Genomic DNA, 17,340 nt, shown 5'->3' on the forward strand with positions numbered 1-17,340 from the left:
CCGCCTATGCCTTCCTGCCTGTTCTTTCGATACAAAGTATATTATTTGACGTTAAGCTCCCATCTTGGCCTTCATTCGACCACGACCCAGTGATGCCCACGTTGTCATACGGACCAATCTCTAATTGCGCCACACGTTCGTCCACCTTATTCCAAATTCTATGCACATGTAAATACAGCACCTTCAGTCCTGCGCTCTTTGCCCTTTTGAATTTTGCCTCTGTGGTACAATTTAACCCTTTGCTCTGTCTGCATTTGTACCCAATCATTGGCTTGTCCTTCCTTACATTCATGTTACACCCATCATCTACTTGTAAACCCACTGGCTCATCCTCAGCTGTATCATACCGGTTCCCATCCCCCTGCCAGATTAGTTTAAACCACTCCCAACAGCTGTAGTAAATCTGCCTGCAAGAACGTTGGTCCCCCTAAAATCCAGGTTTGATTAGGAAGCTTAAGGTAAAGGAACCCTTAGGAGGCAGAGAACATAATAGGATAGAATTCACCCTGCAGTTTGAAAGGGAAAAAATAGAAACAATTATATCAGTATTACAGTGGAGTAATGGGAATTGACAGGCATGAGAAGGAGCTGGCTATAGTTAATTGGAAGGGGACACTATCTGGGGTGGTGGCAGAGCAGCAGTGCCTGGTGTTTCTGGGGGGAATTTAGAAGGTACTGGATAGACGCATCCCAAAGAAGTAGTAGTATTCTAAAGGGAGGGTGAGGCAACCATGATTGACAAGGGAAGTCAGTGATAATTTAAAAGCAAAAGAGAGGGCATATAATAGCGCAAAAATTAGTGGGAAGTTAGCGGATCCAGAAGCTTTTCAAAAAAATTAACAGAAGCCAACTAAAAAAGCCATAAAGAGAGAAAAGCTGAAATACGGAGGTAAGTTAGCCAATAATATAAACGAAGATGCCAAGTATTTTTCAGATATAGAAAGAGTAAAAGAGTGGTGAGAGTGGATAGCAGACCGCTGGAAAATGACACTGGAGAGGTAGTAATGGGGGAGAAAGAAATGGCAGATGAACTTAGTAAGTAATTTGCTTCCATCTTCATTGTGGAAGACACCAGCAGTATGCCTGAAATTTGAGTGTCAAGGGCAGAAGTGAGTGTAGTTGCTCTTACAAAGGAGAAGGTGCTTGGGAAGCTGAAGGTAGATAAGCTACCTGGACCATATGGTGTACGCCCCAGGGTTCTGAAAGACACAGCCGTAAAGATTGTGGCGGCATTAGAAATGAGCTTTCAAGAAACACTAGATTTTGGAATGGTTCCAGAAGACCAGAAAATTGCAGATGTCACTTCACTCTTCAAGAAGGGAGAGAGGCAGAGGAACAGAAATTATAAGCCAGTTAGTCTGACATTAGTGGTTGGGAAGATGTTGGAGTCGATTATTAAGAATAAGGTTCTAGGGTACTTGGAGGCACATGAAAAAATAGGTCAAAGTCAGCATGGTTTTCCAAAGAGGAAATGTTGCCTGACAAATCTATTAGAATTCTTCGAAGAAATAGCAGGCAGGATAGATAAAGGAGAGTTGGTGAATTTTGTTTACTTGGATTTTCAGAAGGTCCTTGACAAGGTGCCACACGAGGCTGCTTAACAAGATAAGAACCCATGGTATTACTAGCATTGATAGTAGATTGGTTGACTGGCAGGAGGCAAAGAGTGGGAAGAAAGGGGCCCTTTTCTGCTTGGCTGCCAGTTCCACAAGGGTCTGATTCTTTTTTATGTTATATGTCCATTATTCAGATGGGGGTTTGTTGCAAAGTTTGTGGACGATACAGACAGATCGAGTAGTGTTGACAAAGCAGGGTGTCTGCAGAAAGACTTTGACAGATTAGGAGAATGGGCAAAGAAGTAGGAGATGGAATATAATGTAGGGAAGTGCATGGTCATACACTTAAATAAAGGCTGTTTTCTAAATCAGAGGTGCAAAAGCATTTGGAAGCCCCTGTGCAGGGTTCCCTAAAGATTAATCTGCAGTTTGAGTCGGTGGTAAGGAAGGAAAATGCAGTGTTAGCATTAATTTCGAGAGGACTAGAATATAAAAAGCAAGTATGCAATGCTGAGACTTTGTAATGCGTTGGTCAGATTGTGAATGGTTTTGGACCCCTTATCTAAGAATAATGAGCAATGAAGAAGATGACGCCAGCAAACAACGCAGCCAAAGGTGACGTCCTTCAAACAGTTCACAAAACTACTGTTACTACTTCTTCGTTCAGATATGATCCTGTTCTATTGGAACCTGTGACCACGAGTGCGCATGCGCCGGTCGTGCATGCAGCCTATTACAGCCACTCCAACTAGTTTTCTTACTTTTTTAACTTACATTATTTGTTGTTTTTTTTCACGGTAACATATCGAAGCTGCATCCTCTCTAACATGCTGATGGAGAGAGTTTTATTTGGGTTTTCAGCGCTGGAAATAGTTACATTCGGACACGTCTCATTAGCGGGACAGAAGCATGGTCGCATTGTTTATTCCAGGGACCAGCTGGTTGCGCGTAAGCTGGCTGGTTTAGCGAACAGAGTGGCGGACACCCCGGCTGAAATCTGGAGGAAAACACACAGAGGATGCAGAGGGGGATCAAAAAGGCGAGGAAAGAGGACCGGGTCGAGACAACAGACTTGTGGAGAAGAGGAGTTATAAGCCGTGTCTTCCCTCTCTCATTATGGGCAATGTGAGATCGCTGGGTAATAAAATGGATGGGTTGACGGTGCTAGTCAGGAGTCAGAGAACATTTCGGGAGTGCAGTGTTATGTGTTTTACTGAAACATGGCTACACGAGGACATACCCGACCAAAACGCTTCCATAGAAGGTTTCCAGACCGCTCGGGCTGACCGGAAGTGCACTGAGAGCGGTAAGCGTAAAGGAGGGGGGCTTGCTGTTCTGGTTAACAACGGATAGTGCAATCCTGGTCATATTACAATCAAGAAACGTGTTTGTAGCCCGGATATTGAACTTTTTGCTGTTGGACTCCGGCCATATTCCACCGAGATGCAACACTGGGCGTCATGGCCTGTGACCATCGAACTTTGCAGCTCCTCCCGTGAAGGGTCAGACACCCTGACACCCTGAGCCAATAGGCTGGCCCTGGACTTATTTCCATCTGGCATAGTTTGCGTATTGTTGTTTGATTGTTTGTGGTTTTTGTATTGCTATATTTATGCTCTATTTTCGGTTGGTGCAGCTGTAACGGAACCTAATTTCCCTTGGGATCAATAAAGTATGTCTCTGTCTATACATTCTGATAGTGTGTTTTCGGGCCGATTGAGTGACCTAGCACTTTGCTGTCTCTGAGGGAGTTTCGTGAGGTTTCGAGCACAGCGTGTGGCCTTGTGGCCTGGAGGCCAAGAACCTGGAGATGGGGCTCGAGCCCATGAGGAGTGTTTGATGGCTGTTCAGAAGAGTGAGGGAGGCTCTCATTGCAACCTATCGAACATTGAACGGTCTGGATAAAGTGGATGTGGAGTGTATGTTTCCTATAGTGGGAGAGTCTAGGACCAGAGGGCACAGTCTCAGAATTAAGTGATGCCCATTTAGAACAGAGATGAGAATTTTTTTTCAGCCAGAGACTCGTGAATCTGTGGAATTCGTTGCCACAGATACTACGGAGGCCAAGTCATTGGGTATATTTAAGGTAGAGGTTGGTAGATTCCTGATTAATCAGGGTGTCAAAGGTTACAGGCAGAAGGCAGGACGATGGGGTTGAGAGGGATAATAAATCGGCAATGATTGAATGGCAGAGCAAACTAGATGGGCTGAATGGCGTAATTCTGCTCCTATGGTTTTATGGCCAAAGGTCCTGTTTTTGTGTTGTGATTGCTCTGTGACTGAATCTCTGGGAAGGTTAAAAGTAACAGTGCGGTTCTTGTGTTCTCCGGTGGAAGAAGGTGAGTGATATGCTGGAGTGGTGTGTAAACCGATGCACTGATGGTTTGGTGTTCCCACAGAGAGTGGGGAGTTTCTGAACTGCGAGGGATCTGGACTGTACCTTCTGCAAAGCTGCTGTAAGTAACTGAGGTGATGTGTAGATTCTACCACAGATCAACATTATCCTCGCTGTCAAAGCAAGTTTTACACTCCCCCCACAGGGCAATGAATTTGTCCCATATGACTGAGGAACTGTGTGAGGGAGCTGGATTAATGTCAGTGGGGATACCGTTAGTGACACAGGGCGCTGGGGGAGAGGGGTCACTGGGGGACAGTGTGAGGGAGCTGGATTAACATCAATGGGGATACCGTTAGTGACACAGGGCGCTGGGGGAGAGGGGTCACTGAGGGACGGTGTGAGGGAGCTGGATTAATGTCAGTGGGGATACTGTTAGTGACACAGGGTGCTGGAGGAGAGGGGTCACTGAGGGACAGTGTGAGGGAGCTGGATTAATGTCAGTGGGAATGCCGTCAGTTCTCTCACTACATGACATTGAGGTACGATGCTGGTGGGCAAGTGTTTGTTACTCTATAATGTGGTATTGTTCTGAAGTCACCAGATCGGTCAATTTGTTGCTGGAGTACAGTGCCAATGGGATCACATCTGGTCAGCTGAAGGGTGGGGTGCAGGTATAGGGCAGGGGCCAATGAGGGGTGGGGTGAGGTGGTAGACAGGCATAAAGGTAGTGTGAACACATGTGTAACCTTTGACCTCTGCTGCAGGTAACCACAGCTGTATCCCCAATGCTGAAACGTCTTTCCCAGAAAACAACTTCCTCCTTCACCTGACAGCACTACAGGATATTCCAGCTGGGGAGGTGAGGTCCTGTCACCGTGTCCATTCGTCTCTGAGCACCTGAGTGTAACATCAGCAGACAGACACCTCGCTCCCAATCAATTCACCCTTCCACAAGTAGATGCTGGAAATCCAGAGCAACACACAAAATGCTGAGGGAGCTCAGCACATTTCAACCCAAAATGTTGACTGTTTATTCCCCTCCATAGATCTGCCTGACCCGCTGAGTTCCTCCAGCATTTTGTGTGTGTCACCCTTCAACAAGATCAATGGTTTAGTTTAGAGATTATTTTTATTTGTCACATATATATTGAAACATTTAGTGAAATGCAACGTTTGCATCGACCAACACAGTCCTAGGATTGAATTGAATCGACTTTTATTTCTTAAATCCTTCGCATATATGAGAAGTAAAAATCTTTGTTATGTCTCCATCTAAATGTGCAATCATAGTAATTGATAATCAGTTATAATAAATGGAACAGTCAATGTAACATAGAAATACACTCAAATCAGCGTGAGTTAACCAGTCTGACGGCCTGGTGGAAGAAGCTGTCCCGGTGCCTGTTGATCCTGGCTTTTATGCTGCGGTACCATTTCCCGGATGATAGCAGCTGGAATAGATTGTGGTTGGGGTGACTCAGGTCCCCAAAGATCCTTCAGGCCCCCTTTTCACACGTCTTTTAAATGTCCTGAATAAAGAGGAGGTTAACAACTACAGATGTGCTGGGCTGTCCGCACCACTCTCTGCAGAGTCCTGCAATTGAGGGAAGTACAGTGTCCATACCAGGCAGTGATGCAGCCAGTCAGGATGCTCTCAATTGTGCCCCTGTAGAAAGTTCTTAGGATTTGGGGGCCCATACCAAACTTCCTCAACTATCTGAGGTGAAAGAGGCACTGTTGTGCCTTTTAAACCATACAGCTGGTGTGTACAGACCATGTGAGGTCCTCGGTGATGTGGATGCTGAGGAACTTAAAGCTGTTTACCCTCTCAACCACAGATCCATTGATGTCAATAGGTGTTAGGTTGTCTCCGTTCCACAAACAGCTCCTTTGTTTTAGCAACATTGAGGGAGAAGTTGTTCTCTTGACACTATTGTCAGAGAGATGACTTCTTCCCTGTAGGCCACCTCGTTATTGTAGCATGCCAACAGTTTATTGCACGTAATTGTACGTCTTTGAAATATGGGAGGAAACCAGAGCACCCGGTGGAATCTTTTGTGGGCAGAATATATAAACTCTTTACAGATAGAGGCAGGTACTGAACTGTGATCGCTGGCACAGTGACGCATTATGCAAACCACGACATTACCATACTATCCTATTCTGCAGATTTCTGGTATCTGCAGAATCTCTTGTGACTATGCACATCCACCTGAATTTTGATGATTTTGATGTTTCTACAGGAGATCTGCATCACGTACCTGGACTGCTGCCAGCGTGAGCGAAGTAGACACTCACGGAACAAGATCCTCAGGTAGAGACACCCTTGCCCTCCCCTCAGCCCCGGCACGGATCCCCTCACCCTCCCCTCGGCCCCCAGCACAGGTCCCCTCGCCCTCCCCCTCGGCACGGGTCCCCTCACCCTCCCCTCAGCCCCCGGCACGGGCCGCCTCGCCCTCCCCTCGGCCCCAGCACGGGTCCCCTCACACCCGGCACAGAGTACTCAGATTCTTGTGCCTTTGTACCTCCCCTCCCCCCCTTTATAAAAGACGCGATCTCCTGGCGGCCACCCATTTCAATTCCCAATGTCACGTGTCTGTCCATGACCACCTCTACTGCCATGATGAGGCCACCCGCTCTCTCTGGTTGGAGGTCACCTCATATTCTGTCTGAGTAGCCTCCAACCTGACAGCATGAACATCAATTTCTCTAATTTTATCTCCCTCCTCCTCCTCTCTTTTCCTATTCCTCATTCTGGTTCCTCTCTCACCTGCCCATCACCTCCCTCGGGTTCCCCTCCTCCTTCCCTTTCTTCCATGGTCCACCATCCCCTCCTATCAGATTCCTCCTCTTGCAGCCCTTTACCTCTTCCACTAATCACCTCCCCACTTCTCATTTCACCACCCCCACCCACCTTCCCCCTCACCCACCTTCCCCCTCACCTGATCTCAGCTATCACCTGTCAGCTTGTACTGTTTTCCCTCCTCCACACCTTATCCCGGCTTCTTCCCCCTTCTTTCCAGTCCTGACGAAGAGTCTTGGCCCAAAGTGTTGCTCTTTTCCTGCATAGATGCTGCCTGACCTGCTGAGTTCCTTCAGCATTTTGTGTGTGTTGCTCAATATTCCCAGCATCTGTCATCAATACAGGAGATGGGATGTTATGCTGAAGGTGTATAGATGCTGCTGAGGCCTAATTTGGAGTATTGTGTGCAGTTCTAGTCACTTATGTACAGAAAAGATGGAAAAAGTTGAGAGGAAATTTACAAGTATGTTGTCGGGACTTAAGAACCAGAGTTTGATGGAAAGGTTCAGTCAGTTCGGACTTTATTTCCTAAAGCATTGAAGAATGAGGGGAGATTTGATAAAGGTATACAGAATTATGAGGGGTATAGACAACGATCACCCACGTCATATGATATGGCACCTGATGATGACGATAAATGTAAGCAGGCTATTTCCACTGAGCTTGGGTGGACTAGAACCAAAGGTCATAGGCTAAAGGTGAAAAGTGAAATACTTAGGGTAACTTTGTCACTCAGAGGGTGATGAGAATGTGGAACGAAGTGCCGGAAGAATGGTGGATGTGGATTCGATTTCAACATTTAAGAGAATGTACATGGATGGGAGGGGTCTGGGTGCAGGTCAGTGGGAATAGACAGAATAACAGTTTGGCATGGACTAGATGGGCTGAAGGGCCTGTTTCTGTGTTGTAGTGTTCTCTGATTATCTGCAGAATCTCTTGTGTTTATATCTTCACTCTAATCCAATTTTTCCCTTATCTTGACCCTTATCCCTCTAAAGTCATGTCAGTCACAAACCTGGCCATGTACTTCAATATATCTAGTTATACCTGCCTCCACCACTTCCTCTGACAGTTGGCTCCATACAGCTACTACCCTCTCTATGTATAAAGGAAATATTGCCACTCAAGTTCTTATTAAATCTTGGGAGTGTGTTGGGACAGTGTTGAGGGAGCTTCACTCTGTACCTGACCCTGGGAGTGTGTGATGGGACAGTGTAGAGGGAGCTTCACTCTATGTCTGACCCCGGGAGTGTGTGATGGGACAGTGTAGAGGGAGTTTCATTCTGTATCTGACCCTGGGAGTGTGTGATGGGACAGTGTAGAGGGAGCTTCACTCTATGTTTGACCCCAGGAGTGTGCGATGGGATGGTGGGAGGCAGCTTCACTCTGTGTCTTACTCCGGGGGTGTGTGAAGGGACAGTGCAGAGGGAGCTTCACCCTGTGTCTAAAACCCATGTTATCTCTCAAAGGGAGAACTATCTGTTCGTCTGCTCCTGTCCGAAGTGCGTGGCTCAGGCAGGTGACCTGGACTTGACATCAGAAGAAGAGGAGGAGGAGGTGGAGGGTGAGGCGGAGGGCGCTGAGCTGGAGGACGAGATGACGGACGTTTAAAGCATGCACCAGCAGCAGGAGTCCAGCAAAGAGAGTGGCTGAGCAATCTTTGTATCAGTAATGCAATAACCACACCCAACCATCCATCACATCAAGCAACACACATCAAAGTTGCTGGTGAACGTAGCAGGCCAGGCAGCATCTCTAGGAAGAGGTGCAGTCGACGTTTCAGGCCGAGACCCTTCGTGAGTTAGTCCTGACGAAGGGTCTCGGCCTGAAATGTCGACTGCACCTCTTCCTAGAGATGCTGCCTGGCCTGCTGCGTTCACCAGCAACTTTGATGTGTGTTGCTTGAATTTCCAGCATCTGCAGAATTCCTGTTGTTTGCATCCATCACATCAATCAGTCTCTGTACAATATACTTCCTCCACGTCACACTGGTCAACTTATCGGGCTGCTCTCTGGTCTCTGGACTTTGCTGGTTTGGGTGGGGCAGGTTGAGGAGGGGGCTGGTTCCACCCTGGGTATCTGCTCCTGGAGTATTCCACGTTGCCCCACCCAGCTCATTTGGCACTCTGGCAATGAAGGGGGCTCCTGGCAGAGGTCCACTCTGGGCGGGACAGTGGGTGAACCAGGCAGTATGCAGAGGCAGATCTTGCTGCAGTCTCTGCCAGTGGGCTGCATCCAGTGACCTCATGCACCCAGCGTTGGTCGGACCCACAGGGAAGGGGTGGCCTGGGGTTCACACCTGCAGGAAGGGAAGGGGGGTGCTGGGGTTACAGCAGGGTCCGTCTCCTTCAGCCGTGGAGGATCAGACTGGGTCTACTGTGGGAAAGGCAATGGCTTTTGGCAGAACTTTCATTCATTATCAAACTGCTCAAAAATGATGTTTAAAATCATTTCAACCCACAATGTGCACGTGTTTGTTGGAGAGAGGAGTGTGTGCGCGTGCGCTTGCGCGCAAAAGGTAGATACGTGATTTATTTATTTGGAGATGGAGCGTGGAACAAGCCCTTCCAGCTCAACAAGTCACATCCTCCAACAACCCACCTATTTACCCAAAGCCTCATCACAGGGCAAATTTACAATGACCAATTGACCTACTAACCCGTCTGTCTTTGGACTGTGGGAGGAAACCGGTGTACTCGGAGGGAACTCATACTGTTACAGGGAGAACAGACAAACTCCTTACTGTTGGGATTTGACTCTAAACTCCAATGTCCTAAGCTGTAATAGCGTTGCACTAACCACTTTCTGTGGTGGTGGCCCAAATGGATTGTGAGTGTGTCTGTCTGAACAAAAGAGTACGCAATATCACGTGGCATCTGTGTTGTGCAGAAGATACTTCAATGTTTCAGGGAGCCCACAGCAGTCTGAAGGGATGATAGTGGTTGGCTCCCACCGGGAGTCCCAGAAGGGCTGGACCCTGTGTTAAATGGCAGTGGCCTGTGGCCCAGGTCCCCATTGGTGGCCAGCTCGCCCCCTCCTTCCACTGAGCAATGATCACCACCAAGTATGGAGCCAACTCCTGTGCTGGTTTACACACTGGATGTTACTGCACAGCAGGAAGTTCACCACTGACTCAGGTTTCTGTTCCCACACAACTCCCTCCCCGTAAAAGGGGGTGCTTGTCAGGGAGAAGGCATAGAGTGAGATGGAAACGGCTTGGAGTAGCAGACCGGGCTGTAGGAAAAGGTGCAGGGTGGGCACTCTAGGGCAAGGTTGTTTTGAGGTGTTACCCTTGTAGTGTGGTCACTCGGGTCGAGTATGATGTCTTAAGGGGTTGTCTGTGGTGCTTCCTCAGGAGGCTGATCGGGATGTTAGGGTGGATTCTGTCTGTGTGACATTGTTTGATGTGGAGAAGCTGATGGTCAGGGTCCAGTGGCACGGAATGCAAGTGACTCTTCACTGCCATTCTGCTGTGTCGTCGTCATCTGCTAGCACCATTGCTGAGGTCTTAATTGGATCGCTCTTTGACTGGAACTTTCTCCCTGACCTTGTTGCCATGGGTGACTCTAGTAGGAGCCAAGCTCCAGATGGCACTGCTGTCAGAATCTGATGAACTCGCAAGCCCCTCCACTGGTACAATCCTCAGAGAAGATTGGCTTTGGAGCTGCTGCGGTTCTGAAAATCCCACACCCACAGGAGACAATGAGGCTCGAGAGGACATCATGGGGGAATGGAATATTTTTATGTTACATAAAGTGGAGAGAAAGAAATCTATATAAACATTTTTCTTACAACAGACATAACGTCGATTAGTCAGACCCATCACTAGGTTAGTGATAAAAGTAGCAGACAATATCAATCATTGTCCCAAACCAGTGACGTACACCTAGTTCTCTCGATAAAGGGTTAAAGAAATAAAATGGGAATGTGTTCTTTCCCTCTTTCCTGCCCCCCCCACATGCACACCACCCACCCTCCCCCCCACATACCTCCCCTGCACACTCCTCTCCCCCCCCCCCCCCCCGGCATGCAATCTCTCTCTCTCAACCCCCACTCTTACCATCACTCTCTCTACTCTCCACACTCTTCCTCTCACCAAAATTTACAAGAATGGGCGTAAGGGGTGATTTGAGACATTGCATATTGAAAGGCCTAGATAGATTGAATGTGGAGAGGATATTTCCCTTCATGGGGGAGTCTAGGACCAGAGGGGAGGGATGTCCCTTTGGAATTGAGATGAGGAATTTCTGTGGCCAGAGGGTGGTGAATCTGGAACTCAATGCCACAGACGGCAGTGAAGGCCAAGTCATTCATTATATTTAAAGCAGAGACGGATGTTCTTGATTACTGGGAGAAGGGTTGAGAGGGAAAATAAATCAGCCACGACTTGGTGGGCTGACTGACCTAATTCTGCTCTTAAGTCTTATAGTCTGACTCACCTCGAGCCCAGACTGGGTAAAGATGGAGGTATCTCCTGAAGCCACCAGTAGACCAGAGGAGAGAGTCTAAAGCAGGTGATCATCGATGATATGGAACACAACAGTTCAGGCCCTTTGGCCCACCATGTTGTGCCTGAACCATCTTAGATCAATGCCATATGTGGCCAATTGATCTCACAGTTCATCAACTGGGCCTCCTATGCACAAACAGCCTCTCACTTTTTGCATTGAATTTCAAGTGTGCATGTTTCTCATCTCAGTGGGGCCAGTTCATCACTCCCTCACAAAGTTCTGCAGCATGTACCATGGCCACCGTGACTCAATAAAAACCTTTAATCATACAACTCTCTTGTCATTTTGCTCCATGCATACGTAACAGTGCCGACCTTTTAACCTACTTTGAAATCAATCTAACCTTTCCCTCTCATTTACCCCTCCAATTTTCTATCATCCATCTGCATTTCTAAGAATTTCTTCAATGTCAAGTTCCACCAGTCCCGGAATTGTGTTCCACACACCCACATTTGTTCTCACATCTCATTTCGGCCCACAATGTTGTGCTGTCCTTTTAACCAGTCCAAGCTCAGTCTAACCCCTCCGACATAACCTACTGTAATCGAAGATTGATTTGTTGTCAGATGCACCCAGGTGCGATGAAATTCCTTGCTCGTGGGAAGTTGAACTTCCTCAGCTGTCATGCTGGATTTGAACTACAGACCTGTTCAGTCCATTGAGACCACACTGAGCTTCAACCACTGATTTCCCCCTTTATTCTCCCCACACTCTCATCATCTCCCCAACTCATCCACACAGCAGCCAATTAACCTGCACACCCACACATCGTGGGGTGTGGGAAGGAACCGGAGCAGCCAGGGGCAATCCATGCTATCACAGGGAGAGCCTGCGGACTCCACATAGACAGCACCATTGGTGGAGATTGAACGGGAGTTACAGGGCTGGTAAGGAAGTGCTCCTATCAGGGGTGGTACTGCCCCTCACCCTGCCAGCTTCTCCATAGCTCCAGCTCTGCAGGCTACAGGACCCATTTGTGCAGGGATGAGCAGTCCCACTTCCTGCCCCAGTTCCCCTGGGACTCAGGGGTCTCCACTGTAGGCATGGAGGCTGACCTAGTGGGTGACAGGTGCTGCCTTAACAGGATAGAGTTCCCATTGTCCTTAACCTACCACATCCAGCACATTCTCCATAACGTCCGCCCTCTCCAATGGGATCCTACCACCAAACACATCTTTACCTCATATTCCCCTCCATCACTCTATCCACGTCTCTCTTGTCCACTAATCCCTCCACACTGATCTCCCTCCTGTCACTTACCCCTGCAAATGGGATAAGGACTACACCTGTCCCTGCATCACCACCATAGAATGCTTCCAGTAATTTCATCCCCCCCCCCACCACCTTCTCTCTTTTCAATTCCCCATTCTGATTCCCATCTCACCCCTCCCCAACTACCCAACATTTTCCTCTGGTTCTCCTCAATTTCCCATTCTTCCTCCTTTAACACCTGTTGGGGGTCATGTACTCTATCTGCACTCCTGGTTCAGCCTGCTCTGGACCAGAGAGACCTGACGCAGATTGGGGAACTGCTTTCACTCAATCAGCATCAGGGAGGATTTCCCGGTGGTCAACCATTTTAATTCCAATTCCCATTCTGACATGTCAGTCCATGGCCTCCTCTGCTGCCACAATGAGCTCACTCTCGGGCTGGGGGAACGATATCTCACAATTCCTTCTGGCTAGCCTTCAACCTGATGGCATGAATATCGATGCCTCTAACTTCTGGTAATTTCTCCCAACTCTCCCTTCTCTCTTTTCCCATTTCCCATTCTGGTTCCCTTTCTTCCATGGTTCACTGTCCTCTCCTATCAGATTCCTCCTTCTCCAACCCTTTATCTGTCTCACCATAACCCTCTCATCTTCTCACCCAGTCAATCACCTGGTCTCACCTATCACCTGCCAGCTTGTACTCTTCTCACCTTTTACTTCATCCCACTCCACCCCACCTGGTCTCACCTCTCACCTGCCAGTTTTTTTTAGTCCTCCCACATTCTCACTTCATCTCATTCCACCCCACCCACCCAGTCACCTGGTCTCACCCCTCACCTGCCAGTTTGTAATCCTCTGACCTTCTCACTTCATCCCACCCACCCCACCCACCCAGTCTCACCTATTACCCGCCAGTTGTACTCCCACCTCCCTATTCTAATTCCTTTCCAGTCCCGATAAAGGGTCTCGGCCCAAAATGTAAATTGTTTATCTCCATCCATAGAAGCTGCCCGACCTGCTGAGTTCCTCCAGCACTTGTGTGAGTTCCTCCAGTGACTGGGCAGCAGCATCACTCTGGAACCTGCGGGAAGAGGCTGAGGGGGTCAGGGTGTGGAATCCAGTGAGGAGATAATTTAATACAACACCAAACCACGAGCATCACAAACTGTTCATTTGATCCGGCCAGAAGTCCTTGAGGTGCCGTCTCCTCACCACAGAGTCCAAGGCGGCTGCTTCAGGTGGAAGGTCGGGACCCCGCTCACATTGACGGGGATGGAGATGACGGCCCAAGGCAGCCCGTGGACCTCCAGCGATCGTCGGATCATATATCTGTCCAGCACAGGAAAAGGAAGCCGTCACATGCTGAGATTATAAGGCAAAGCAGCAGAATTTGACCCATGGATTGCTCTACCATTCCATCATGACTGATTAATTATTGCTCTCAACCCCATTCTCCTGCCTTCTCCCCTTAATCTTTGATGCCCTGACTAATCAAGAGCCTGTAAACTTCTGCATTCACAATATCCAATGACTTGCCACCACAGCTGTCTGTGGCAATGAATTCCACAGACTCACTACCCTGTGGTGACTAAAGAAATTTCTCCTCATCCTTGTTCTACTAAATGGATGTACCTATATTCTGAGACTGTCCATTCTGGTCCTAGACTCCCCCACTGCAAGAAACATCTTCTCCACACCCACTCTGTCTAGGCCTTTCAATATTCAATAGATTTCAATGAGATTCCCCCACATTCTTCTAAATTCCAGTGAGTACAGGCCCAGAAGTATCAAACACTCCTTGTATGTTAACCCTGCAATCATTCTCATGAACCTCCTCTGAACCCTCTCCAATGCCAGCCCATCACTTCTTGGTTGAGGGGCTCAAAACTGCTCATAATATTCCAAGAGCAGTCTGACCAATGCTTTATAAAGCCTCCGCATTACATTTTTGCTTTTAGGTTCTAGTCCTCTTGAGGTGAATGCTAACATTGCATTTGCCTTCCTCACCATCAAGTCAATCTGTAAGTTAACCTTTAGGGCAGGGGTTCCCAATCTGGGTCCAGGGATCCCTCAGTTAATAGTTGAGGTTTATGGCATAAAAAAGGTTGGGAACGCCTGCTTTAGGGAATCCTGCACATGGACTCCCAAGTCCCTTTGCACCTCCGATTTTTGAATTTCCTCCCCATTTAGAAAATAGTCTATGCCTTTATTCATTTCTATCAAAGTGTATGACTATACGCTTCCCTACACTACATTCCATCTGCCACTTCTTTTCCCATTCTCCCAGTCTGTCCAAGTCCTGATTCCTCAATACTGCCCACCTCTTCTGCTTCCTCATCACTACCTGCCCCTCCACTTATCTTCGTATCATCCGCAAACATTGTTACAAAGCCATCAATTCCATCATCCAAATCATTGACACATAACACAAAAACAATCAGTCCCAACACCACCCTCCCGTGGAACAGCACTAGTCACCGGCAGCCAGTCAGAAAAGGCCCCCACCTGCCTTTACCTGCATTTCGCCATCACCTAGGGAAGGGCTGCACACGAGGGAGAGGAATGAGGAATGAAAGGCTTCGTACACAAGGCAAAAATGGAATTGGTTTACTAGTTTACTGAGGCACAGTGAGAAACTTTAGTTTGCATATAACCTACATGGATTATTCCATATGCAAGTGTGAAGCTTGTTTCTTTATAGACATATATCAGCAGTGCAAAACTACTCCCTCTAGTGAAAGGGCTTGTCGTGTCCATTCCAGGGCCGTTCACTCACTTTTGGTTCCCCACCAGAGAGTCAGCTCTCACCTGTACGTCCTAATAGCTGTTTGCATGTGACATCAGCCTCACCCCAGTACATCACTTTAATAGGTGGGGTCAAGAGAGTGGAGCTGCCCCAGGTCAATGGCTTTTCCACTTTAAATAATCTCCCGTACAGGTCTCTTGTCATCAGGACAACCATCATATTTTATATACACAGTATATATCATATTTATACATACATCTTATTAGAGTACATCTTATGTATTGCACTGTACTGCTGCAAAAAAAAAAATTTCATGACGTTAGTGATAAAAGTCAGATTCCGATTCTGAGTGGAGATGTCTGGCCTGTATACTGTGGAGAGAAGGGTTAAATATCACTGTCACATGGCACAGAAACAGGCCTTTCAGTGCAGCTCATCCATCCCGACCAATAATCTCACTTAAACCAGTCCCATTTGGCCACATCCCTCTAATATTTCCCTATCCATGTCCCTGTCCAGAGACATCTTAAATATTCAGGTACCCACCTCAACCACTTCCTCTGGCAGCTCATTCTACACATTTACCTCTACACTGTCCCTCGGGTTCCTGTTAAATCCTTTTCCTCTCACCCCAAAACCGGGCTCTCATTCTCAATCCCCTAAGCCTCGGGAAAAGTCTGAGCGCATTCACCCTAGACAATTACAGTCACACTCACCCGTCCTTCCCAAGAAGGAAGAGAGCAGGAATCTCACTCTCCTGGTTTGTCCCGTCCTGCACCATGTCAACGTAGGAGTTGTCATTGTCAAAAGCATTGTCCGAGATGATCACTGCCCTGCCACCGTGCTCCTGGATAATGCGGGCTTTGGAGAGAAACGAACAACCCCTGCAACACACACACACACACCACTGGTAAATACTTTATTATCACAGGTAACAGACAGAAAATGCTGGAGGAACTCAGCGGGTCAGGCAGCGTGCATGGAAGGGAATTACAAAGTCAATGTTTCAGGGCAAGAACCTTCATCAGGACTGGGAAGGATGGAGACAGAAGCCAGAGTAAGGTGGTCGATGGGTGGGGGGTGGGGGAGGACGCGAAGAAATACAAGCTAGCAGATGATAGGTGAGACCAGGTAAGGGGTAATGTGAGTAGGAAGGGGATAGGTGGAACAGGTAAAGGGCTGAAGAAGAAGGAATCTTATACAAGAGCAGAGTGGATCGTAGCAGAAAGGGAAGTAGGAGGGGAACCAGGTGATGGACAGGTGAGGAGAAGGGGCAAAATGGAAAATTGAGAGAACGCTTCAGAGATGAAATTACCATAAGTTTGAGAAATCAATGTTCATACCATCAGGTTGGAGGCTACCTGGATGGAGTATGAGGTGCTGCTCCTCCAACCTATGTTTGGCCTCATCGTGGCTGGAAGAGGAGGCCATGGAGCAATATGAGAATGGGAAGTTAAAAGGGACAGGTTTAACTGAGAGGGGAGAAATACAAAGGAGATCTGAGGGGCAGGTTTTCACACAGAGGGTGGTGGGTTTCTCGAGCCTGTTGCCAGAGGAGACGGTCAATGCAGATACAGTCACCTTGTTTTAAAGGCACCTGGATAGGGGATGAGGGCTTAATGCAGGTAAATAGGATCACCATTGGGTGTTATCACAGTCAGCATGGATACGATGGACCAAATGGCCTATTTCTGTTCTGAATTGTTCCATGAGGTGGAGCTGGATTTCTCCCAGACCTCAGCTTAAAAGGGAAATCCAGAGCAACACACAAAATACTGGAGGAACTCAGCAGGCAGGCAGCACCTATAGAAGGGAATAGATGGTCAATGTATCGGGCCAACACCCTTGATCCTGGCCGAATGATGGATCGTGGTCCGAAATGTCAACCATCTTTCTCTCTACAGATTGTGCCTGACCTGCAAAGTTCCTCCAGCAGGTTGTGTGTTCTTTCATATCCCAGCGTCTGCCATCTCATGTGTCTCCTCAACAACAACCTCACTGAATCTCCAAAGTTCAAAATCCCGTCATCAGCGAGTCTTAGGGTCAAGACCAAAGTCGGCAAATCCAGAAGTCGAGGCCCCTGGGTCATGGATCTGCAAGTTGGAAACCCCTTTGGTGGCCACTGTTCCCTTTAAACTGCACAGGTTCACAGCTGCACAGTAACTGAAATGCTC

General features: G+C 47.9%; 2 protein-coding genes across 2 annotated transcripts in view; one reads left to right on the plus strand and one right to left on the minus strand.

The window, feature by feature from the left end:
• smyd5 (SMYD family member 5) overlaps positions 1-8,430 on the plus strand; it is a 33,784-nt gene extending 25,354 nt beyond the window's left edge. The window contains exons 10-13 of the mRNA XM_072254824.1: positions 3,956-4,012; positions 4,659-4,753; positions 6,138-6,208; positions 8,167-8,430. Coding sequence (XP_072110925.1) covers positions 3,956-4,012; positions 4,659-4,753; positions 6,138-6,208; positions 8,167-8,308 — 365 coding nt within the window. The 3' untranslated portion in view covers positions 8,309-8,430. The remainder of the gene's footprint in view (positions 1-3,955; positions 4,013-4,658; positions 4,754-6,137; positions 6,209-8,166) is intronic.
• Positions 8,431-13,314: 4,884 nt separating this feature from the next.
• LOC140196886 (protease-associated domain-containing protein 1-like) overlaps positions 13,315-17,340 on the minus strand; it is a 30,958-nt gene continuing 26,932 nt past the window's right edge. The window contains exons 6-7 of the mRNA XM_072256794.1: positions 15,883-16,050; positions 13,315-13,749 (exon numbers count right to left, since the gene is read on the minus strand). Of these exons, the coding sequence (XP_072112895.1) occupies positions 13,629-13,749; positions 15,883-16,050 (289 nt within the window). The 3' untranslated portion in view covers positions 13,315-13,628. The remainder of the gene's footprint in view (positions 13,750-15,882; positions 16,051-17,340) is intronic.

This window comes from Mobula birostris, chromosome 4, assembly GCF_030028105.1.
Source record: "Mobula birostris isolate sMobBir1 chromosome 4, sMobBir1.hap1, whole genome shotgun sequence".
Taxonomy (NCBI): Eukaryota; Metazoa; Chordata; class Chondrichthyes; order Myliobatiformes; family Myliobatidae; genus Mobula; species Mobula birostris.